The 26,303-nt window shown below is 40.5% G+C and overlaps 1 protein-coding gene across 1 annotated transcript; it reads left to right on the top strand.

Annotated features, from left to right (window-relative positions):
- The first annotated feature begins 1,981 nt into the window (after nucleotides 1–1,981).
- LOC124250868 (killer cell immunoglobulin-like receptor 3DL3) lies at nucleotides 1,982–11,509 on the top strand. Its single transcript, XM_046683136.1, has 9 exons — nucleotides 1,982–2,041; nucleotides 2,282–2,317; nucleotides 3,127–3,411; nucleotides 4,684–4,983; nucleotides 6,403–6,702; nucleotides 7,299–7,349; nucleotides 10,440–10,544; nucleotides 11,008–11,060; nucleotides 11,160–11,509. The coding sequence occupies exons 1-9, from the start codon at nucleotides 2,008–2,010 to the stop codon at nucleotides 11,304–11,306; spliced, it is 1,311 nt and encodes a 436-aa protein (XP_046539092.1). The 5' UTR covers nucleotides 1,982–2,007; the 3' UTR covers nucleotides 11,307–11,509.
- The last annotated feature ends 14,794 nt before the right edge of the window (nucleotides 11,510–26,303 follow it).

The raw sequence follows: 26,303 nt of genomic DNA, 5'->3' as shown, positions 1-26,303 counted from the left end.
CATACTTGGACCTTGAGGGCATTATGCTAAGTGAAATAAGTCAGGGGAGAAAGTCAGATACCATATGATCTCACTCATAAGTAGAAGACAAAAACAACGACAAACTAACACCTAGAAACAGAGACTGAATTGGTGGTTACCAGAGGGGAGGAGGAAGGAAGGAGGACAAAAGGGGTGATTAGGCACATGTGTGTGGTGATGGATTGTAACTAGTCTTTGGGTGGTGAATATGTTGTAATCTACACATAAATTGCCTTATATAATGAAGTACACATGAAATTTACATAACGTTATAAACCAATATTATCACAATAAAAAAAGGAATAAAGAATCAAAAAAGAAAAAGAAAATATGTCATACTTAGTGAAAATGAGCACTTGCCATATCAAATGATGAGTGATCCAGATAAAACAGTGCTGTAAGGGACTTTAAGCTTCAAATGACTGTGTTGAGAAGAAAGGTTTAGAGAAAGATCTGAAGCTCACTTTAAGACATTTTTCAAAAGAGTAAATGAATTCAAAAGTAAGTTGAAGCAAAGAAGTGAATGATAATAAACAAAAATACATACATGCATGTACATATGTGTGCATACATACATACATGACAGAGAAAAACATATGAAACCAAAAGATTGTTCCCTGCAAAAAGGAATAAAATTCATAAACATTCTTCCTCTGGTGATTTTTTGCTCATATTGGAAGTATTTTGCACTATCTATTAAAGTTGAACATCAACTTGTTCCAAAACCCAATAATTTCACTTCTAGCTAGATATGCCACTTAATCCTGTATATGCATGCAAGGGATTAAATACAGAAGTAATCAGAAAGACATGAGTCATAACAGGGAAACACTGAAACGACAAAATTGCCTATAAAAAGAAGAATGGATAAGTCTATGTTGATATAGTCATGCAAGGAATAGTATACAGAAATCCAAAAGAATGAAATGGAGCTATAAAAATCAGTATATGTGTCAGCAATATAAATGTGAGAACAAAATAGTAAGATTCAAAGTTTATATTTTTTTCATTTGTAATGACTACGAGTGTGGGTGCATAGGTGTGTGCGTGTATAAACACACACATACAACTTATAAAAATTACAAGTTTTACAAGCATGAATGATATAGAACTCTATTTATGATACATAATGGAAACATTTATGCAAATTTCAGAAGCTGTAAGGGTCAAACAAGGAACAGAATGAAGGCAAAAACACATGGGTAAATTTGATTGGTTATTGCAATGGTTTTCAAGTTGGTATATATTATCAAGTTTTTTCTAACATTCATAATTGGCTGTTGGAAAGTTTATTTTCTATAGTACTGTGTTAATGGATATTTATATATTCTTATATAATTTAAAGTTAGAGAAAAAGAGAGAGAGAGAGAGCAATGAGTTTGGATTCTTGGGACATAAGATGAATTCCAGATAAAACTGCAATATCCAAAATTTACATTGTGTTTATTGGAAACAAAGTGGAACTCTGCGATTCCAGATAAGTGCATAAACCTTCGACTGAGAAATTCAATCATTTTTAACTGGCACTGCTTCAATACTAGAAATATCAGTGTGGAAATACATTTTGATTTATGTGTTACAATTGGTATAATGTTAATAATATCTATTAGATATGTTAGATATCTAACACACATGAAGAGTTTGAAGTTCACATACAAACGACAAAAATACGTCAGAGGCCTTTAATCGAAGTACGGAATTTGATCATTCAGCCTAGGAGGGACTGGGTCTAAGATTTTATTTCAAGTCTGACCCTATTAAATGCTCTGAAGTGACAGTTCTAGTCTGAACATTTTCCAGGAAGCTCGATTACGCCCTCAACCTGGCCCCCGCCTCTGCCATATGTAGGGTCAGAAGAGCCTGTGTGCGTCATCCTTCCACACTGTGGTCAAATTATAAGTTACATGAGCTTGGCTCTTCTTGCAACATCCTGTGTACTCATCAGCTTTGCTGGGTCGCTGCCTCCTGTTCCGCAGAAGCTACGCCATGTCGCCCATGATCATCAGCCTGGTGTGTCTTGGTGAGTCCTGGAAGGGAACAAAGGGGCTTGAACACTATGGTGGAAATATTGGCCTGGAAGTCTGTGTCTCTCCACAGTAGAGCACCCTGTGCATGTGGGGAGAGGTGGGCATTTTTGGCTGAGTTTATCTTCTGCCGAGCACGGGCCTCACTGGTGGGGCTCCTAGGCCAGGCAAGGGCAGGAGTGGGAGGCCAGGTCTTGTGTGGAGATGGACCGTCCAATATGAGTCTTTCTTTCCAGAGTTCTTCTTGGTCCAGAGGATCTGGGCACAAATGGGTGAGTCCTCTCTCCAAATCTTGGGTTGCCACCCATCCCAAATATTTCCTGTAACAGGAGGGCAGGAGGCATAGGACATTGGGTGATGGTTTGACTTCTGTAAGCCTTGTGGGTAAATCTCTTGTGAACCAGAAAATGGGTTCCCTTGGAAACCTGGCCCCAATTCTTGTCTATAAACTCTCCCCAGACTCTTCCTCTTAGTTGAACCAGGCTCTACGGGCTCCTGGAGGAGACTGTGGTGCTCAGGGCTGGCGTGTCTGGAGATAAAATGGTGTCGTCTGTAGAGTAAGGGAAGGAAGCAGTGCCAGGAATGACAGACCCTCTGAGGACAAGATGATAACTCAAGTTCTCCAGCATTTCCATGAGGGAAATGCAGGGCTGCAGAGTGGTGCTGCCATCCTTCTATCAGAAGAGGTGGGAGAACTGTATGCCATGACCCCCTGAAATTCCAGAATGTTCTGTTGCAGGATCAATGGTTTAATGTGCTTCATGTGTTAGCTGATGTGACTTCATTCACATAGGTTTTCTTCTATTCACTGTCTATTTTGTCTTCTTTTACATTAACATTTTTTCATCATCAACATCTAGTAAGAGTCTTTTATTCAGTACTTGCTCAAAATTCTCAGTCAATACATATTGTAGGAAGCTGCCATGTCTATGTGGTGCTGGGGAGTCTTCACGTAGCTCTGAGTACCCCCAGGTTTGGAAAGGAGCCTTAGAACTATGGGGAAGGAGGAGGAACTTCTGAGCACATGGAGGGGAGGAGGTCCCCATTTTCTCCTCTAAGGCTGTGCCTCTTTCTACCCTAGGTGGTCAGGACAAGCCCTCCCTATCTGCCTGGCCAAGCCCTGTGGTTCCTCAAGGACAGCATGTGAATCTTCAGTGTCACTCTCTTCTTGGGTTTGACACATTCAGACTGGACAAGGATGATGGAGCCCACATCCCTGAGCTCCAGGGCAAAACATTCCGGAACAACTTCCTCATGGGCCCTGTGACCCCAGAATATGCAGGAATCTACAGATGTCATGGTTCTTACAGGCACTCCCCCTCTGTGTGGTCAGCACCCAGTGACCCCCTGATGATTGTGGTCACAGGTCAGAGAGCTCTTATCCAGAGTGGCTATTCACTGTCCCAATATTCCTAACCCCAGAATTTCCTCATGGGGGTGTCAGTCAGGGTCCAGTTAGAACTACAAGAACCACTCAAAGTATTTTAGATAAAACAGGATTTAATACACGGACTGGGGTGCTGTGGTGGGTAGAATAATGACCCCTCAATGATGTCTACATCTTAATACTGCAAATCTACCAATATGTTATGCTGCAATCCAAGGAAAATTAACATTGAAGATGGAATTAAGGTTGTTAATCAGGTGACCTTGAGATGGGAAGATCATCCTGGATTATCTGGGTGGGCTCAAGGTCATCATAAGTGTCCGTATAAGAGAATGAAGGAAGCAGGACAGTCTTGCAGCATGAGAAAGACTCCACCAGCAATCGCTGGATTTGAGGATGGAGGAAGGGAACAAGGCATTCAGGTTGCTTCTTTAAACCCAAAAAGGCACAGAAACCGGTTCACCCCTTGATCTTCATAATGAACACAGCCCTATCAACACCTTAATTTTAGCCCAGTGAGACCCGTGTTGGGCTTCTGACATCAAGAACTATAAGATAATATATTTGTGTCCTTTTCAGACACCACATTTGTGGAAATTTGTTACAGCAGCAATAGGTAAGCAATACAGATACCCAGGTGAAGGATGAATTAGGAAGCCCAAAAGGAGAAGTGAGCCTACCTAACGATAGGTAAGGACAGTCTAGTGATGCCACCACGAGACTGCAGTATCACAGGGAGGAGCCAGTGTTCATGGAGCCAGACTCAGGGAGCACTCCATGGAAGCTGGGACCATGGAGAAGGCACAGACATGGCAGATGTGTCCCTTTCCCTCAGGCACAAGATGGGTGGACACTGGGAGGTCCCTGCCTTACTGCTTAATTCTTATCTCCTATCAGGAATTCCAACTTATCAAAAAAAGCATGGCCGAGCTGATAAGAGAGACCGGAAATGCAACCCATGGTAGTCACTCTCCCATCCCCACCACAGAAAGCAGGAAAGAGGTCTCTAGGAAACAGATAAAAACAGCAAAAGCGCCAAAGACTTTGCAGTGGGAATTGAGTCTGATGTTGCTAGAGACAGAGAAATAGAGAAAAGGAGAGAAAGAGACAGAAGGGGGCATTCGGATAGAAAAGGACATAAAGAGGAAAGAGAAAGACAGATATGAGGAGAAATTCTCACTCATTCCAAGTTCCATGGGATGAGGCGAGAAAGGATGGCTTCTTCTAAACTCACAACATCTACATTTGTAGGAGTCTACAGAAAACCTTCCCTCTTGGCCCAGCCGAGTCCCCTGGTGCAATCAGGACAAAATGTGACCCTGAAGTGTTGCTCAGAGATCGTGTTTGACAGCTTCATTCTTCACAGAGAGGGGGTAATGGAGAGCCCCTTACACCTTGTTGGGCAGTTCCATGATGGGGGCTCCCAAGCCACCTTCTTCTTGGGTCCTGTGACGATAGCCCATGCGGGGACCTACAGATGCTTTGGTTCTATCAATTACTCCTCCTATGAGTGGTCGACACCCAGTGACCCACTGAACATCAAGATCACAGGTGAGAGTTTCCAGACCTGCCCCCTGTCCTCTTTTGGATGCAGGTGGGATGTTCCAGGACTTAAAAGCTCCAGGTGGTGATGAAGGGGATGAAAATTGGCTTCTTATGAAGAGAGACAGACTTGGTGACAACTACACCAAGAGAGACAGTGAAAGAGGAGAAACAATATAGAGCATTTGTTACAATATAAAGGAAAGATATAGGGACAAAGACAGGGGAGTCATAAATGGAGATAGAGTAAAGGAAGAGATACAGACAGATATGCACATATCAAAGGGAGGGTGCCCTTCCTCTCTGAGTTTGTTCAGAGACCTGGGAACGTTTAGAAGTTCCATTTTAACTCCATATTCTCTTCACTACCAGGAGAACCCAAAGGCACACCACATACCTGACTCACATTTCAGGGCCAAGCTGACCTGTCTCAGACTGATTCCCCATGAGTCCTGTGTCCTCTTCCCATGTAGCACCCATAGATGCTCTTTTTACTCCGACATGACTTAATTCCATGTGGTTAAGCCACAATGTGCCCCAGAATACCATAGTCCTGGGTGAAGGAGCCACCAGCCACTATATATTGTGTGTTTTATGAGTTCTTGAAGTTTCTCAGGCACATGTTCCAAGGTCACTTCGATGTTGCAGGATTACTGATGTCAAAAGCCCACAGAGAGATGCAGTCAGAGAGAAAGCAGAGTCAGTGAAAAAGCAGAGACATAGAAACACATGTGTACATGTGCACAGACATACACACACAGAATGGGCCAGAGGGATGGAAGAAACAGAGAGACAGACACTAACTCAGAGACACATAAAAAAAAGAGGTGGAGAAAAAGAAAAGGGGATGGGAAGGGGGAGATAAAAACCCTAAAAAGCAGAGACCTGAGTAGGAGATACAAAGATAGAGAAAAATGGTGATGTAGGGGTGGATGATAGATTCCAAAAGCGAATTAGAGAGACAAAGAAGCAGAGCTGGTCATGGAGATGAAGATAGATAGGTAGATAGATAGATAGATAGATGAGAGATAGATAGATAGATAGATAGATAGATAGATAGATAGATAGATAGATAGGTAGATAGATAGATAAAGATACCTAGATACATAGGTAGATGCAAAAAGATAGGGTCAAGACAGAAACAGAGACTCAGAATGCAAGAAAAAGATAAAGATCAAACAAACAAATCCAAGGAGAGACAGAGAGAGTAAAAAAAAATACAAAAAGGAAACCAAATAGGAGAGAGGCAAGGTCAGAGACATAGAGAGAGAGCAATAAACAGAGAAAGTAGAAGGATAGAGATAGACATGAGAGGGAAAGGGAGAGAAAGAGAAGTCATGAGAACAGGGAGAGTGAATTCTCAGTTCAGGTCCTTCATGTGTTAAGGAAGAAGAGCCTCTCTAACTAAACTGTCTCTTTTTCTCCCAGGCCTCTACAAGAAACCTTCTCTCTTAGCCCAGCTGAGCCCCATGGTGAGGTTAGGAGAGAATGTGACCTTGTTCTGCAGCTCTGAGAGCTCATTTGATGTGTACCATTTATCCAGGGATGAGGAGGCCCATGAATTCTGGCTTGCTGGAGGGCAGAGCCACAATGGTGCATTCCAGGCCATCTTCCCTCTGGGCCCTGTGACCCCAGCCCACAACGGGACCTATAGATGCTACGGCTCTTTCAATAACTCTCCCTCTGTGTGGTCAGACCCAAGTGACCTGCTGTACCTTTCTGTCATAGGTGAGGAAGCTCCAAATTTGCCCTGTGTCTTGTGACTCAGACTAAATTTTAAAGCCATATCTGAGGGGTGTCCTGCTGATAATTAGGGGATGCTTAGTAATTCTGAGAGAAAGAAGCATAGATAAATAAAGAGGAAGGAAAAAAGAAACTGAGAATGCACCTCCAAGGTCCTCCCTCATATCTTGCATGCATGCCCACATTGGGAAGGTCTATGCATCCAGGCAGATGGAGAAAGGGGTCAGGGCAGAGTTAGGAAGAGGAGCAACCAGGTCGTTTTGGGAGATCAGAGGTTGCATCATCCTCTCCCTATTATCCATTTCTCAGAAGCCCCTCCTGGTTTCTCACTCACAGAGTGATTTCCCAGGTGGCACAGAAGCCTTTACTGCAAGGTAAGAGACTCATTTTGAGTACAGGTACCTGTCATCATCAACTTCTGCTCCCTCTCTGCAACTTGAAGGGAGGGAGTCAAGTCCCTATGGATACAGGAAGGTGATCCCAGGACTCCCAGGAGCTCAGCGTTAGAAGACAAAGGAGCTTCGGTAGGGTAGAGGATGGGAAGCTTCATTTCCCCATCTCTCTCCTGTCCTGTTTTCTAGGAAACTCTTCAAGTAGCTGGCTTCTACCCACTGAACAAAGCTCCAATACTGGTGAGTAAAGGATCCTTCTTATCTTTGTGGAAACCTGGGAGAGAGAAGCTTTGAGTTGGAGTGTTGACTCAGCCACCTTCCAGCTCTGTGATCTTGGCCTTGACACCTTCCCTCTCTGATCCCTAGACTATACAACAGCAGAAGGGGCTTGGGTCAATGTAGAGATAAATGAGGACTCTTAAATCTCTAATTTTCTGCCACTAAGATAAGGATAAACTTAAGGTCACACTTATTCTGTCCTCATTCCTAACTGGAGATGAGAATCATGAGGACTTGAGGGAGGGAACGGAAGGGAGAAGCTGGTGGTTTTGTCAGTTCTAACAGAAGTGAGTTCTTGTCTGTTAAGATGCAACCTTGATGTACTCAGTAGAGCAAGAGCCTTGCAGCAAGAGAACTGAGTTCACCTACATATATTACTCCTTCATTAATTTATTCAGTCAAGTACCGTTCCATGTGCTGGATATGCAATGCGTATTTACTTCCTATTGCTGCTATAACAAATTTCCACAAGCTTGGTGGATTAAAACACCATCATTTTTTAAATTGTCTTACAGTTCTGGAGGTCAGGAGTCTGAAATTGGTCTCACTTGGCTAAAATCAAGATGGTAGCTGGTCTGAAGTCCTTCTGCAGGATCTAGGGGAGAATCCATTATCTTGTCTTTCCCACTTTCTAGAGGCTGCTCACATTCCTTGACTTGTGGTCATCTTCCTTCATCTTCAAAACTAACAATGATTGATCAAGTTTACCTCACATCAAATCATTCTGACCCTCCTTCCTTCATCACATCTCTTTCTCTGATGCTCTTCTTCTGTCTCTTTCCTTCTCTTTTAAGGACCCTTGTGCTTACTTTGGGCCCATTCAAATAATCCAGGATCATCTCCCTATTTTAAAGTCAACTGATTATCAAACAATTCGATTTGCAACTTTACCTCCTCCTTGTCATGTAATATAACATAATCACAGGTTATGGGGATTGGGACATGGACATTTTGGGAAGGGTGTCAGTGTCGCAATCCAATGTACACATCAGGATAGATGCGGAGAGGGCTGATGGTCACTCTGAGTTTATTATAACCAGCATTTCAATATATACATAGCTTACATCTGTTAAACGTACACAGGTGTTCTGGATGAAATAATTAGCGAATGCCAAGAATTCTTAGTGATTTCTCAAGGAGCCCTCCCTCGGCCTCTGTTTTGATATTACTATGTTTTTGCTGTGCTCGTATATTTTTATCTCAGAGCAGGCAAGGCATCCTAGGCAACGGCCCCTCCTGCTCCCAATATCGATATTGTGTCTCCATCTGTGCCCCGAGGTGACCACGCCTGGCTTAGGTTGCCTCTCCCTGGAGATCTTACCCATCATTGGCTGACAGGCCTTCTCACCTCTGGGTCACAGTTTATTGGCAAGCCCTTTCCAGTGATTATTAACCCTTCCTGCATCAGGGGCGGCTACAAAGGGGGATGCATTTTTCTGCCTAAGACAAATAGCAGACAAGATGAATTTGCCCTCTGCTCTTGGAAAGGTGATATTGCAGTATAGTTAAGTGGGAGGGCAGAAAAATGAATGCACGAATGGATGAATGAATGATAAATTGTGAAACATCTATGCAGGAAATTTAAAATAAAGTGATATATAATGTTTAGTGGACAATTTAGCATGAGTGGCAGAGAATCTCTCACTCATCAGGCAATATTTATTTTGTGACCTTAATGACAAGAAGTATTTAACTCTTTGAAGATTGATGGAAGAATATTCCAAGAGTCTTGCAGTTACCAAAGTGAGAACAATGTTATGTCCAAGGAAAAGTCTATACCTGAAATTCTGTGAGTGAGTCGGAGAGAATTACAAGATGAATGTAGAAAGATAGAGAGGATACAGATTATATAAGAGAACTAAGTATAAACAAAGAGATTGTGTTGTATGTTCACTGCCATTGGAAGTCATATCATGGTTTACTAGGAAACCATATATGGTTAATACTGACTTATATGAAAAGAATGAATTGTAAGCTGCATAGCTTTGAGCCAGGAGACTATGTAAGAGACAATTGCCACCTCCTAGCACAATATGGTGCTAACTTGGACACGAACTGAATGAAGTTGATGGATATAAGATCTGTTGTTTAGGTAGAATCATTTGGAGAAAGGTTCTACTGGGTCTGATTTTTCCTAGTTGCTTGGTCTAAGGCTCATTCATTACTTTCTGACAATTATTTTCAAAACATGTAAATTCATAATTGGCAGAAGAGAAAGAAAGTATGCAGGGAGGTGCAAATGAAGGCACCTAGTATAATCAGATACCAGGAAGATAAAGACACTTGGCTTCAAATCATTGTTCTACTTCGGTATGATTACCTCTTTGATCCACTATTTTATCCACAATAAAATTAGGCTAACTCTCTTCTTTTTTGGGCTTTCTGTGAGAATGAGGTCAGGCCAAAAGTGTGAAAGCATAACCCCACACACACACACACAACACAGGTCCTGGAACAGAGAAAGTGATCTATACATGGCATAAATTTTGCCCCATTCCAGTCCTCTCACCAAAAAACCTCTACCTCACCCTCACTTCCAATCATATGTGGAGATATAGATAGATTCCTTGGAGGTGAATACCAATATTCTTTTCAGTTACTTCAGATCTTAGAGATAGGAGGCAGAACTTCCTGCTGGTCAACTTTCCTCCTAGTTCCCAAAAGGACTGGTTTTCTTGGGGCAAAAAATGGACAACAACAAAATATGTTGAGCAATAGCTAGTAGAAAGGATTGTCTTTTCCCTCTGCTTCATCAGCAGAGCATCAACCTAATATAAGACTCATGAGCCCACAAAGAGTAAACACATTGCATTCTGAAGCCCTAGGCTCACACCTCTTGGCATTATTTTCTGGCTAAGACATAAAGCAACTCAACTTACTTTGACCTTGATTTCACTTTTTCCTTTTATTGGAGAATTTAAATTGTTTGATTCAAGGGTGTGGTGGAGGTAGAGATGTTTATGCATTTACCTAACAGTCAATAAATGGGAGACACTTAATGAAAGACAGTTGTTATGATTTGCTTATTATTGGATTCACATCTTCCTCCAGGTAACTCCAAACATCTGCCTGTTCTGACTGGGTCTTTGGTGGCCATCATCTTCCTTGCTATCCTTCTTTTCTTCCTCATTCATCACTGGTGCCCTGCTAAAAAGAGTAAGTCTTGGGAATAACAGGCCAGTGCTAGCTGGGCAAAGTGGGGAGCTGGGATGAGAGTGAGAAAGTGTGTGTTCCACACTGGCAGGCTGATGCTTGCTTCAAGGCAGGACCTACAGAGCTAGTGCTTTCTAGAGAGAACATTGGTGCTCTGCACCTCCTCTCTGTCTGCATACCATTACCTAATTCTCCAGTGTATCCTCACATCCAGTGCAGCCACTGATATCCAGGAGAAGAATCTATATAAGACAGAAATGAGGAGAGAGAATCAACAGGATAGAAATTGGGATCCTTTATTAGGATGGGTCTTTGAACTTTAGAGAGGTGGAATTTCTGACTCTGCTTTTGGGCAGATGAGTAATCTTAGGCATCCACTGCTTCTGTCTGCATCTTGGTGTCTGTATATGAAATGAAGATCCATAAGTGCTATACCAGGTGTTTATACAACTTCTATCCCCTACAGATGCTGCTATAATGGACAGAGAGCCTGAGGTGGACAAAATGGTGAATAGGGAGGTAGGTCCTCATCAGCCCATCCTCTTCAATGCAGTCCCATTTATTCCTAGTCCCCACGAATATGTACACATCCTCACTCATCATCTCCCTTTTATGCAGGACCGTGAAACAGAAGACCCACAGGAGGTGACATACGCACAGTTGGATCATTGGATTTTCACACAGAAAAAAGTCACCCCCACTTCCCAGAGGCCCAAGAAATCCTTAACTGATACCAGTGTGTACATGGAATTTACAACACATTAAGGCCAGATCAAGGATTGAATCCTATCCCCTGAGCACACATAGAAAGACCTTGAGGAGGTCATCTATTGATGCCATAGCTTTTTCTCAAACCCAGCTTGACAGCTCAATTGTAATAAAGCTGGAATCTTGAGACATGTCTCCATCTCTAGTGTCACCCCTCTTCATCAGAGGGTCATATCTAAAATCTCAGGGCCCCTAAGAAAACTGCCCAGACATTCTAGTATGCTATTATGATGATCCAAGCCATTTCCAATATTGTCAACAAAATCACCTAAGTGTTATAGAAATCCAACCATAATTGGCCCACTTTCTCTGACATTCTACTGATAAGACTCTAGAAATCATGATACATTTAGCCAATGAATCAATTCCTCCAAGTTTCTATAGAGACACAGTATATTGTAGGTCTTTAAGCAAATATTAGTGAAGAAAATTCACACTCTTGTGGATCTTGGTCTAATGGGAGATGCCAACGGGTGAAACTATTGAATACTATCTATAAGAGAGAGGGAAATGTAGAGTCCCATCCTTTTGTTATCTTTGGCCACTTTTGCTTATGACAATCTGTCCAAGAAATTTCTGAACAACACAAATCTGAGCATGGCTCTCTTTTGCTTACAAATTTCTATGGTCTCCCTTGTCTACTCTACAGAAACCAAACTCCAATGCTTAGCTCTAAGTTCTCTATTTCACTTGACCCCTGCCAACCTCAACATCATAATCGCCTGTACTTTCCACTCCTATTTGAAGTTACAGCCATGCTGAGTAACACATAGACGCATAAATATAAGCTAATTCTTTTTTCTTTCAAATATAGCTTGAAGTCCTTGGTGCAGATAAATTTATTCAAGTATGAGTTCATTTCCCAACTTAAATAAATGTCCCCAGAAATAAGTAATTTTTTAATTTCCTGATAATCAAATATTCTTAAACGTCTTTAAGATAATATGATGTTAGTGGATAAACAAACCAGTTCATTCATGCACTCCTCAGTGAGTAACTGTGTCATTTGTTTGGATTTTTGTCAAGACTTTATTTTTAACAATCTTAGGTTTACAATAAAATACCATATAATTCCTGCCCCCACATATGCATAGCCTCTTCCAATATCAACATCACTCACTAAATGGTATAATTTTTGCCAAGGATAAACCTACACTGACTCATCATAATTGCTCAAAGTCTATAGCTTACTTTATGGTTCATTCTCTCTTGGTGTTGTACATGCTGTGGGTTTGGACAAATGTGTAATGTTATTTACCCATCATTGTAGTGTCATACAGAGTATTTTCACTGCCCTACAAATCCTCTGTGCTCTGCCTATTCATCTCCCCTCACCCTACCCCTGGCAACCACTGATCTTTTCATTGTCTTCATAGTTTTGCGTTTTCCAGAATGTCACATAGTTGGAATAATACAATATGTAGCCTTTTCAGATCAGCTTCTTTCACTTAGTAATATGCAATTAAGGTTCCCCCATGTATTTTCATGGCTTTATAGCTCCTTTCTTTTTAGGACTCATTTATAGTCTATTAATAGTCTGACGTACCACAGTTTATTTACACATTCACCTACTGAAGGGCATCTTTGTTGCTTCCAAGGTTTAGTCATTGGTAATCAACTGGCTATAAACATCCATGTGTAGGTTTTTGTGTAGACACAAGTTTTCAAATTCTTTGGATAAAGACCAAAGAGTGTGATTGCTGGATCATATAATGAGTATGTTTAGTTTGTAAGAATGTAAAGAGATCTAGTAGAATGGGTAGATCTATGTGGATGATTCTGGAAGGACAAAAGACTACAAGAAATTAAGACATCAGAGTTTGGACACTCACCTAAACTATAGGTGCCATGATATTTTGGATGTAGAGTTAGCGTTAAATTTAGAATTGTTGGTGAATAACAATGAAAATGATATGTTCATGTGCAGAAATGACAAGAATTTATGGCTTTGAGCACCCACTTTATGAAGTATGTTTTACATACATTTCCTTGTCAAAACTTAATGTAAAACTTATCAGAGCTCTTTGTTATCTCCACTTTGCAAAGTATGGAAAGGTGTGGGAACCAGGTAAGAACTTGGGTTTGGCTCAAAAAATTTCCAGGAAGTCAGATATCTTTGTTTAGCACACATCTGGGAAAACCAGAGCAATGCATGGGAAAAGAAAAAGTTGTGCAGCTTCCTCTGCTGTCATTAGTTTGAGGAGGAACCTGAACAGTGATGATGGGACCCAACAGACCACATGCAGCACATGGGTCAGTTCTATGGGGCCCCTGCTTTCTGTATAACAGAAGTGTGCAATAGCCAAGAAAAGAAAGTAAGGTATTAGGAGTTAGTGAGATCTGGAAGGGGAGGCATGATGGAGTTACCTGGAACTGCAGATCAGAATTCCCCAGATATTGGGCATGTACACATGGGTATCAGCATGGGCAACTGAGATTTTCCACAACACCAGATGTGGCTTTTTGAACACAGGGTTTCAGCTTGGATGCTAGAACCAAGGCAAGAGTTTTGGAGGAAGATTAAATTTCCATGTGGCTTCTCTTACAGTGTTAAAAATAAGGATGAAAAGGTGAGTTCTTTCCCCAAACCACAATGTCCTCCTTCTTGGTAGAGTATCAAGAGGCTTCTTCAGGGAACTTGGGAGGAAAAACGGGGTTTTAGGGATGGATTTGATTCTGGGAGGGACTTGGTTGTTGAGACCCCGGGAAACAGCAGATTAAAGGAACACTTCTGGGATTTGTGCCTGTAAATATGTTTCAGAAACCTTCCAATGGGGCTAATCTATGTTTGCTGACCCTAAGAGGGGTCTACATACTGTAGAGCATGTACACCTCAAGGAAGGGATGTGGGATGCTATGAGATGCACACAGCTCAGTGATGTCTTAGAATAATGTCTGGTTCTTCAGCCTGTACATGTCAACAGATACCACCGGATGGTGGCTCTCATCTGTGGCAATTTTGCCCACCAGGAGCCATTTGGCAATGTCTGAAGACATTTTTGGTTGTCACATCTGTGAGAGAGTCTGCTACTGGCATCTAGTGGGTGGAGGCCAAGAATTCTGTTCAACATCCTATAATGCACAGGACAGCCCTCACCACAGAGAATCATTATCCAGCCCCCAAATATTGATAGTACAAAGGTTGAGAAACCCTTGTTTAGGATATAATGTTTGTCACCACCTCAATAGAACCAGCTGGTTGATGTGTCATGAACACCTGGAACATGTGGCATATCCTGAGACAGGCTCATTTTTTACAATGACAGAGCCATGTTTTCTTAGAGGGCTATATATGTATGTATATTCATGTATGTAAAAGGAATACACACATGCAAATATATATACATACATATACATATACAAGATTATTATATATAAGATGCATACATATACATATACAAGATATAGATGTGTATATATATATATGTCTTAAGCCACACTTCCATTTATTCTTTGATACCAAATATAAAATGTTTCACACATCAGAATAGCATCTTTTGACATTAACAAAGAAAAGCATCTTTTAGCATTTCTCAAGACTCTAAGGCTCAACATCATTTTCAGGAAGATGTGCCATGCTTACTCCAAGGTGGAGTGTACTCTTCAGCATACCACCAGCTGCCTATGTATATTCTAATTTGGGGTAAGTTGGTTTTAAAAATGCAAGAGACAAAAGACCCTAACTGATCACTCTCCTTCTGTATCTCTGAGGTCGGTGGGTAGAGGAGCAGTCCCCCTCCCTCCTCCTCAAAGCAAAGGCCTCCTTCTTGCTTAGGCAATTAGAATAAGTCTTCCACACAGGTATAGCTGAGCACCATGGTAGCCCAAATAGGGCTGTGGATCTCCACTGCCACTCACAGCTTGGGTTCAATATAGTTGCACCATACAAGGAGAACAGAAGCTACTAATCACCAGTTAATAACCAGTTAGGCAGTTTTAAGGCAAATTTTCCATTAGCTCTGAGACGATAGAATATTCAGGCACCAATAGATATCTTTATTCTTACCACCTGCCTCTATATAGACTCCGGAATCAATGTGATTCCTAGAGCTCCATGGCTTTTAATTCCTTGGGTCATAGAATGGCTATTATAAGCCCTGTCTTAAGTGGATTCCTGACCAGTAGAGGTGGGAACATGAAGGTTATATTAGTCAAGGTTTTACAGGGAAACAGAACCAATAGGATGGATATAGATGTTTAATTAGAGAGAGATAGAGAGGTTATGAGGAATTGGCTCACGTGATTACAGTGGCTGAAAAGTCCAAGATCTGCAGTCAGCAAGCTGGAGACCCAGGAGAACTGACATGTAGCTCCCGTCTGAGCCCAAAGACCTGAGAACCAGGAGAGTCAGTAGTATAATTTCCAGTCTGAAAGCCAGCAGGCTCAAGACCCAAGGAGAGCTGATGTTTCAGTTCGAGTCTGAGGACCATAAAAGACTGATGTCCCAGCTCAAAGCAGTCAGGCAGAAGGAGTTTCCCTCTTATTCATGGGATGATCAGTCTTTTTATTCTGTTCAGGTCAAACAGATTAGTATGAGGCTCACCCACATTAGGGAGGGCAATCTGCTTTACTCCAATGGTAATCTCACCCATAAACACCCTCACAGACACACCCAGAATAATGTTTAACCAAATATCTGGGCACCCCATGGCCTAGTCAAGTTGACACACAAAAATAACCATCACACAGATTGTAATAAGTCTTCGGGGTGAACATGATGCAATCTACAGAAACCGAAATATAACGATGTACACCTAAAATTTATATAATGTTATAAACCAATGTTACCACAATAAAAAAAGAAGGAAAGAAAGAAAATTATGCTTCAATAAACTTGACTTTAAAAACTTAAAAAGGGGCCAGCCCAGTGGCACAGCAGTTAAGTTCACACATTCCACTTTGGCGGCCCAGGATCCGCTGGTTTGGACCCGGGTGCAGACATGGCACCGCTCATCAAGCCATGCTGTGGCAGGCGTCCCACATATAAAGTAGAGGAGGATGGGTACGGATGTTAGCTCAGGGCCAGTCTTCCTCAGCAAAAAGAGGAGGATTGGCAGCAGACGTTATCTCAGGGCCGATCTTCAAAAAATAAATAAATAACTTAAAAAAATAACCATCACAGAAGCATATTGCCAGCAGAGGCAAAAATTCAAAATCAGATAGATAAAGAGCGAGAGGTAACTTGATGCTGAGAGAAAGATAAAGGGAGACATATGCAGAGGGAATCAAGCAGTGAAAAAAAGATAGTAATAGATAAAAAATATACACAAAAGATTGGAGAGTGAGAATAGGAGCTCTGTTCAGATACCAAAGGACAGGACAAGGAATGGATGACGCCATTAATGCATGAGCTTCTCTTTCTCAGGATTGAACACAAAACTCTTACTCTCCACCTAGGCATGCAATATGGTACCCCAAGAAGAAGACATTTCATTGGAATGTAACCCAAAAATGTGTTTGTCATGTTCATTTTGTCCCAGGATAGAGTAATCCTAGCACCTTCCCTGGAGGGTCTAAGACGTACTCTAGAGATGGACACTTTTTGAATGTTTAGCAATTAGATTTTGTTTTGTTCTTTTAGCTGCAGGACCTTAGGCAAAGCCATTTCTCTTAAAGACTCATTTTCATTATTTTTAAAATCAAGTTGTGGCTAATGCTGGCAGAAGAGAGAAGTATGCCAAGTAGGAGTATGGGTGGTGACCTTGGTCCTAAATGGGGGTTCTGCATCTGCCAGGAGGCAGAGTGGCACAATAGAGGGTCAAAGTCATTGGAGTCATAATTTCTGCCTCCCTTTAAGTCATGATATCTCGCTAAGTCCCAGCTGCATCTCCTTAATTTGGTGCCATTACCATCTCCCCCACAGGGTGGCTTTGTCAGAGTCTAATGGGATCATAAAAACTGAAAAGCCCCAGAAACAAAACCTGGCACTTATTTGCTCTTCATGAAATGGTCAACTTCACAATCCTTCTTCTTCTGACTCCTAAAATATCTTTTCTCAATCTGCCTTCCACCCCAACACACAGACATCCTGGGGTCCCATCAGATCCCTGGTAAGGAGCTGATCTTAGCTGAAGGGGTGAGGATAATATAAAGTCTTCCCAGTGCAAATGCAGTCATTTCTCAGAAGTCTCCATCAAAGTGATCCAAGAATCTATATAGAGACAGACATAAGAATGAAGGCATCTCCAACATGGGTGGACCTTGAGGGCATTATGCTAAGTGAAACAAGTCAGAGGGAGAAAGTCAAATACTCTATGATCTCACTCATAAGTAGAAGACGAAAACAACGACAAACAAACACATAGTAACAGAGATTGGATTGATGGTTACCAGAGAGGAAGGGGAGAGGGAGGAGGGTGAAAGGGGTGATTAGGCTCATGTGTGTGGTGATGGATTGTAATTAGTCTTTGGGTGGCAAATATGATGTAATCTACACGGAATTCAAAATATATAATGATGTACACCTGAAATCCGTATACTGTTATAAACCATTGTTACTGCAGTAAAAAAAAAAAATCCAAAAAATAAACAAATTAAAAATTAAAAATAAGAATCAAGTCATCTCAACTTAAATAAAAAATAATTCATCCTATAAGTATTCTGAGAGAAGAAACAAATCATCAACATTAGAAAAAAAAGATAAAATAGCATCAACAGTAACAGATGCAAACTAATACGGAAGCAATGTCAATAATACGTATGGGAGAAAATACTATTTCATATATTGGCAGTGGTAGATTTATTTAACCAAAGATTCTTTCACTAGGAAGACATTCTAAGAGGTTTAGAAGTTTTTCAAAAACACTTAGGAAAACTTCCTAAAATGATATGGTTCATACATAAGGAAATTGCAAGGGAGAGCCACCTGCCCAAAACCACTTAGTCATTTTTTTCCCTTTATTGTACTGAGAAATGTCAGAACTCGTGAAAGGGTTGTTGATGGTATAAATATGACCCTAAAAGTCAGTCAACATGTGTACCTGATGCTTACAAAGACTACAGTCACTTCTTTCCATGAGGCTGCGTAGGGACCGGTGTTCATTCAAAGACCACAGCAGAGACCAGCTGTTATTATTAACAGAGCCCCTAACCTCCTGATAATAAGTCCAATAATATAAGTCCAATAAATAAGTCCAATAAAATATAATAAATATTTATTTATTTATATTAGTATATATTATATATAATATAATATATAGTATATAATATAAATATTTATTTATTATATAATAAGTCCAATAGAAAATAAGTCCAGTAAGTTGGCTTTAGAGCATGGAGTCTGCAATCCACATCCTACAGGTCAAATATGACCCCCTACATATTTTTGGAAATAAAGTTTTATTGGAACATGGTCGTGCTCATTTGTGTACTTACGACCAATGGCCACTTTCACACTGCAACGGCAAAGTTGATTAGTTGTGAGAGAAACTGGATGGCCTGCAAAGCCTATGATATTTATTCTCTGGCCTTTTACAGAAAAAATTTGCTGACTCTTGGGCTATAGCTTGGGGTTGAGCTTAGAAAGCCATCCATAAGTCTGGGCCTATACTTTGGGTCTCATCTTTATTCATTTAGACTCAAGGCAGAACAGAATCTAATGCAATTGAAATTAATGGGCCAAAATAGATTTGAAAGAAAGAGCAAAGAAGCTGTGGGAAAGATTCTAAAACACTTTAACATTCCTCTTCCACAAGAAGAAATAATGCAAGTAAAACCTCACCCCAAATGTTGTGGTGAGTTAACACAATGCGTTCCTGCTCGTTAATAAATGTAGCTCAGGTCTTTTCCTGCAAGTCAACCAATTAACCTTCCCTCCCCCCTAGAAAGCCACTTAGTTTTTAAGCAATAACAATAGTGTTTTCAATCAGGTCACTCTGCCTCTATGATCCATGAATTTTCCCATTACTCCTCTACTTATTTTAAATACCCAACTAAGAACACAACCATCATTCTTCCCTCCACTCAAGCTTCATTCAAATGGGAAAAAAGAAAGAAGGCCTAAACCACAGGAAATAATATTAGAATGTGGGCAATTTTATGCAGTCTATATCAATGAATTTCCAGAGGACTGAAAGTATGTATATGGAAATTTATGAAAAAAAGACACAACTTAAATTTGCACAAAGTGAAATAGTGAATGCAGGAGCTGATTTGCCTTCCAAAGGATGGAAGAGGCTCAGGACTTCAAAATACTTGGAAGACAAGGTTACTAGGGGCTGGGGAATGGGGGAAATGGGGAGCTGTTGGTCAAAGGGCACAAACTTCCAGTTATAAGATGGGTAAATTCTGGGGATCTAATGTACAACACAGTGAGTATAATTAACATATACTTAAAAGTTAAGAGAGTAGAGCTTCCATGTTCTCACCACAAGAAATAAATGCTTGGGGTTGGCCCCGTGGCCTAGTGGTTAAGTTCGTGCGCTCCGCTGCAGGTGGCCCAGTGTTTCATTGGTTTGAATCCTGGGTGCCGACATGGCACTACTCATCAAACCACGCTGAGGCAGCTTCCCACATGCCACAACTAGAAGGACCCACAACAAAGAATATACAACTATGTACCAAGGGGCTTTGGGGAGAAAAAGGAAAAAAAAATTTTAAATCTTTAAAAAAAAAAGAAAGAAATGAGATGTGGGCAGAGCAAAATGGCAGGGTGAGCTGACCCGGGATTCTCTCCCCTCCAAAATACAACAAAAGATTGGAAGAACTGAATTTCAGAGAATAAACATAATGCCAGCTCGTTAGAGACCTACAATACCAAGAAGGCGGAGATCATAGCCTTGCTTACAGCCTAGGAGGCGCTGGAACGGTAGGAGAGAACATCTCTCCCCTAGAGTCTGCGATTGCTGCCGCGCGAGTCGGGAAGGAGCGGGGGAGGGGCCGCGCGACCGGGGGATCATCCAGGACTCCTGCCGCTGATTCAGTGGAGACCCGCTGATGGGGGGAAAGCTTCCGTCCGCGGGGACCCTATAAATCAAGGGCCTTGGGAGACCAGAGAACAGAACTGATCTGAACCCAGACCTGCGCGTGTGAGTAACAGCCCCTCCCCCCCAGCAAAGCCAGTGGGCGCCGCCATCTTGCCCCAAGGCGGAGAGCTAACACGCCGCTCTCGACCCCCATCTAGTGGCGACAGGCTGTAACTGCAACTGAATTCTACCACCATGAGAAAAAACCGCTCCTCTACCATCCAGCAATTTATAAAAGCCCCAGACCAGAAGGAAAACAATAAAAACACAGAATTAAGTCCTGAGGACTTGGAATTAGGTAAACTAAGTGATAATTAATTCAGAGCAGCTATAATCAAAAAACTCAATGAGGTAGAGAGAAAGATAGAGAAACAAGCCGAGTTCTGGAGTTACTTCACAAAAGAGATTGAAATCATAAAGAAGAATCAAACAGAATTACTTGAGATGAAAAACACAATGGACCAGATAAAACAGAATACGGATTCCCTGAATGCCCGTGTAGACAACCTAGAGGAGCAAATCAGCATAATCAAGGAGAGACAGGCTGAATGGCGCCAGACAGAGGAAGAAAGAGAACTAAGAATTAAAAAAAATGAGGAAAATCTCCGAGAGATAATGGATTCAATGAGGAGTAAGAACATAAGGATCATAGGAATTCCCGAGAATATGGAAAAGGAAAACGGAGCAGAAAGTGTGCTTAACGAAATTATTGAAGAGAACTTCCCAAATCTAGGGATCGACGGAGAAATGTGTGTAGAGGAGGGTTTTAGATCTCCTAGATTTGTCAATGTAAAAAGAGCTAACCCACGGCACATAGTAGTAAAGTTGGCAAAAAGGAATGATAAGGAAAGAATACTCAGGGAAGTAAGAAAAAAAAAGAGAATAACCTATAAAGGAGCCCCTATCAGACTCTCAGCGGATTTCTCTACAGAAACCCTACAAGCTAGGAGAGAATGGAGTGATATATTCAAAGCTTTAAAGGATAAAAACCTTCAGCCAAGAATACTTTATCCAGCAAGAATTTCCTTCAGATATGAGGGAGAAATTAAATCTTTTCCAGACAAACAAAAGTTAAGGGAATTTGTAACTAAAAGCCCTCCATTACAAGAAATCCTCAAGAAGGCTCTCATACTTGAAAAAAGAAAAAAGGGAGAAAGGGGACACAATCCACAGACTAGGGAGACCGATGGATAGAACCAGAACAGGACAGCAAATATTCAACTATAGCATTAGGGTAAAAATAAGGAAACTACCAAAACAAGGATGATCTTAGCACTCTAACTACAAATTAATAAGACGAGTTGGAATAAAAAATGAAAATAATGATTTAGGAGGAGAAGAGCAAAGGGTCTAAATCAGTATTGGTCGAGTAAGTAAGAGACCACCAGAGAATAGACTATATTATACACTAGATTCTAAATACAAACTTCAAGGTAGGCACTAAAATAAAGTACAGAACAGAGTCACAAATTGTAGATAAGGGAAAATCTAAGAAACCCAGCATAAGAAATTGCAGTATTAAATGGGTAGTCTAAAGCACACAGGAAAAGAAACACAGAAAAACAAGATAATGAGCGACAGATTGACAGCATGAAGTCCACATGCATCAATAATCACTCTCAATGTAAACGGATTGAACTCTCCAATAAAAAGACACAGAGTGGCAAAATGGATTAAAGAACAAGATCCAACAATTTGTTGCCTCCAGGAAACACACCTCAGCCCCAAGGACAAACACAGACTCAGGGTGAAGGGGTGGAGGACAATACTTCAAGCAAATAGCAAGGAAAAAAAGGCAGGTGTTGCAATTCTCATATCAGACCAAGTGGATTTCAAAATAAGACAGGTAAAGAGAGACACAGAGGGACAATATATAATGATCAAAGAGACACTTCATCAAGAAGAAATAACGCTTATAAATATCTATGCACCCAACACAGGAGCACCAAGATTCATAAAGCAACTATTAACAGACCTAAAGGAAGATGTTAAAAACAACACAATAATAGTAGGGGACCTCAACACCCCACTCACATCAATGGACAGATCATCCAGACAGAAAATCAACAAGGAAATAGTGGAGCTGAATGAAAAACTAAAACAATTGGACTTAATAGACATATATAGATCACTCCACCCTGAAGAAGCTGAATACACATTCTTCTCAAGTGCACATGGAACATTCTCTAGGATAGACCATATTTTGGGAAACAAGGCAAGCCTCAACAAATTTAAAAAAAATGAAATAATAACAAGCATCTTCTCAGATCATAGTGCTATAAGGCTAGAAATTAATTACAAGAAAAAAGCTGAGAAAGGCACAAAGATGTGGAGACTAAACAACACACTACTGAACAAGCAATGGATCATTGAAGAAATTAAAGAAGAAATAAAAAAATACCTGGAAACAAATGAAAATGATAGCATGCCATACCAACTCATATGGGATACAGCAAAAGCTGTATTAAGAGGAAAATTCATCGCAATACATGCACATCTTAACAAACAAGAAAAATCCCAAATAAGCAACCTTAAAGCACACCTAACTGAACTAGAGCAAAAAGAACAAATGAAGCCCAAAGTCAGCAGAAGGAGAGAAATAATAAAAATCAGAGCAGAAATAAATACTATTGAAATGAAAAAGGCAGTAGAAAGGATCAATGAGACAAAGAGCTGGTTTTTTTAGAAGATAAATAAAATTGACAAACCACTAGCCAGCCTTACAAAGAAAAACAGGGAGAAAGCTCAAATAAACAAAATCAGAAATGAGCGAGGAGAAATAACAACAGACTCTGCAGAAATACAACAGATTATAAGAGAATACTACAAAAAACTATATGCCAACAGAATGGATAACCTAGAGGAAATGGATAAATTCCTGGACTCCTACAATCTCCCAAAGCTCACTCAAGAAGAGGCAGACAATTTGAACAGACCAATCACAAGGAAAGAGATTGAAACAGCAATCAAAAACATCCCAAAGAATAAAACCCCAGGACCAGAGGGCTTTCCTGGGGAATTCTACCAAACTTTCAGAGAGGATTTAATACCTATCCTTTTCAAGCTATTCCAAAAAATTAGGGAAGATGGAACACTTCCTAACACATTCTATGAGGCCAACATCACGCTGATACCAAAACCTGACAAGGACACCACGAAGAAAGAGAACTACAGGCCAATATCACTGATGAACATAGATGCAAAAATTCTAACCAAAATTTTGGCAACCAGAATTCAGCAATTCATCAAAAGAATCATACATCAGGATCAGGTGGGATTCATACCAGGGACACAGGGATGGTTCAACATCCGCAAATCAATCAACGTGATACACCACATCAACAAACTGAGGAATAAAAACCACATGATCATCTCAATAGATGCAGAGAAGGCATGTGACAAGATCCAACAGCCATTTATGATAAAAACTCTGAACAAAATGGGCATAGAAGGAAACTACCTCAACATAATAAAGACCATATATGACAAACCCATAGCCAACATCATACTCAATGGGCAAAAACTGAACCCCATCCACCTGAAAACAGGAACGAGACAAGGATGCCCTCTATCACCACTCTTATTTAACATAGTACTGGAGGTCCTGGCCAGAGCAATCAGGCAAGAAAAAGGAATAAAAGGAATCCAAATAGGGAAGGAAGAAGTGAAACTCTCGCTGTTTGCAGACGACATGATCTTATATATAGAAAACCCCAAAGAATCCATTGGAAAACTGTTAGAAGTAATCAACAACTACAGCAAAGTTGCAGGATATAAAATCAATTTGCATAAATCAGTAGCATTTCTATACTCCAGTAATGAACCAACAGAAAAAGAACTCAAGAATACAATACCATTCACAATCGCAACAAAAAGAATAAAATACCTTGGGGTAAATTTAACTAAGGAAGTGAAGGACTTATATAATGAAAATTACAAGGCCTTTCTGAGAGAATTGGATGACGACATAAGGAGATGGAAAGACATTCCATGTACATAGGTTGGAAGAATAAACATAGTTAAAATGTCCATTCTACCTAAAGCAATCTACAGATTCAACGCCATCCCAATCAGAATCCCAATGACATTCTTTACAGAATTAGAACAAAGAATCCTAAAATTCATATGGGGCAACAAAAGACCCCGAATTGCTAAAGCAATCCTGAGAAAAAAGAACAAAACGGGAGGCATCACAATCCCTGACTTCAAAACATACTACAAAGCTACAGTAATCAAAACAGCATGGTACTGGTACGAAAACAGGTGCACAGATCAATGGAACAAAATTGAAAGCCCAGAAATAAAACCACACATCTATGGACAGCTTATCTTTGACAAAGGAGCTGAGGGCATACAATGGAGAAAAGAAAGTCTTTTCAACAAATGGTGCTGGGAAAACTGGAAAGCCACATGTAAAAGAATGAAAATTGACCATTCTTTTTCACCATTCACCAAAATAAACTCAAAATGGATTAAAGACCTAAAGGTGAGACCTGAAACCATAAGCCTTCTGGAAGAAAACGTAGGCAGTCCACTCTTTGACACCATGCCTTCTCAGAGAAGGGAAACAATAGAAAGAATAAACAAATGGGACTTCATCAGACTAAAGAGCTTTTTCAAGGCAAATGAAAACAGGATTGAAACAAAAAAACAACCCACTAACTGGGAAAAAATATTTGCAAGTCATATATCTGACAAAGGCCTAATATCCTTAATATATAAAGAACTCTCGCAACTCAATCACAAAACGTCAAACAACCCAATCAAAAAATGGGCTGGAGACATGAACAGACATTTCTCCAAAGAAGATATACTGATGGCCAATAGGCACATGAAAAGATGCTCATCATCGCTGATCATCAGGGAAATGCAAATCAAAACTACACTAAGATATCACCTTACACCCGTTAGAATGACAAAAATATCTAAAACTAATAGCAACAAATGTTGGAGAGGTTGTGGAGAAAAAGGAACCCTCATACACTGCTGGTGGGAATGCAAACTGGTGCAGCCACTATGGAAAACAGTATGGAGATTCCTCAAAAAAACTAAAAATAGAACTACCATACGATCCAGCCATCCCACTACTGGGTATTTATCCAAAGAGCCTGAAGTCAGCAATCCCAAAAGTCCTGTGCACCCCTGTGTTTATTGCAGCACTGTTTACAATAGCCAAGACGTGGAAGCAACCTAAGTGCCCATCAACAGACGAATGGATAAAGAAGATGTGGTACATATATACAATGGAATACTACTCAGCTGCAAAACAGAACAAAATCATTCCATTTGCAATAACATGGATGGACCTTGAGAGAATTATGTTAAGTGAAATAAGCCAGCAAGAGAAAGATAATCTGTGTATGACTCCACTCATATGAGGAATTTAAAACTATGGACCAAGAACAGTTTAGTGGATACCAGGGGAAAGGTGGGGTGGGGGGTGGGCACAAAGTGTGAAGTGGTGCACCTACAACATGACTGACAAACATGAATGTACAATTGAAATTTCACAAGATTGTAACCTATCAATAACTCAATAAAAAAAAAAGAAAGAAATGGTAATTATGTGAGGTGATGGAGGTGTTAGCCAAGGCTATAGTGGAAATCATTTTGCAATATATAAATGTATCAAATCAAGATGTTGTACACTTTAAACGTATACAATGTTACACACCAATTATATCTCAATAAAGCTGGAAAAAAGAGTGATGTTTTACAATTTAAAATAAGACAATCAATAGAAAGTGTGATTTGAAATATCTGACTTCCCATACTTGAAGAAATAGTAACATTCAGGAGACTATAACCAAATTATCTATCTATCTATCTATCTATCTATCCTATACTCTCTATCCACCCATGAATTACTGATATAGATAAATATAGATATAGGAGGTTCTTTCCTTAGAGATGATGAAAACTCCTGAGAAAATTCCTCTATGTGCTGGCATTGAGATAATCCCAGTAGAAGACTACACTGCCTGCTTGATCGGGCACAAGTGTTTGTGAAGGAGTTAGGGTACATGAATTC

Source organism: Equus quagga, chromosome 13 (assembly GCF_021613505.1).
Source record: "Equus quagga isolate Etosha38 chromosome 13, UCLA_HA_Equagga_1.0, whole genome shotgun sequence".
In the NCBI taxonomy this organism is placed as follows: Eukaryota; Metazoa; Chordata; class Mammalia; order Perissodactyla; family Equidae; genus Equus; species Equus quagga.
The sequence above is the reverse complement of the archived record's forward strand: the minus strand, read 5'-3'. Positions and strand labels throughout refer to the sequence as shown.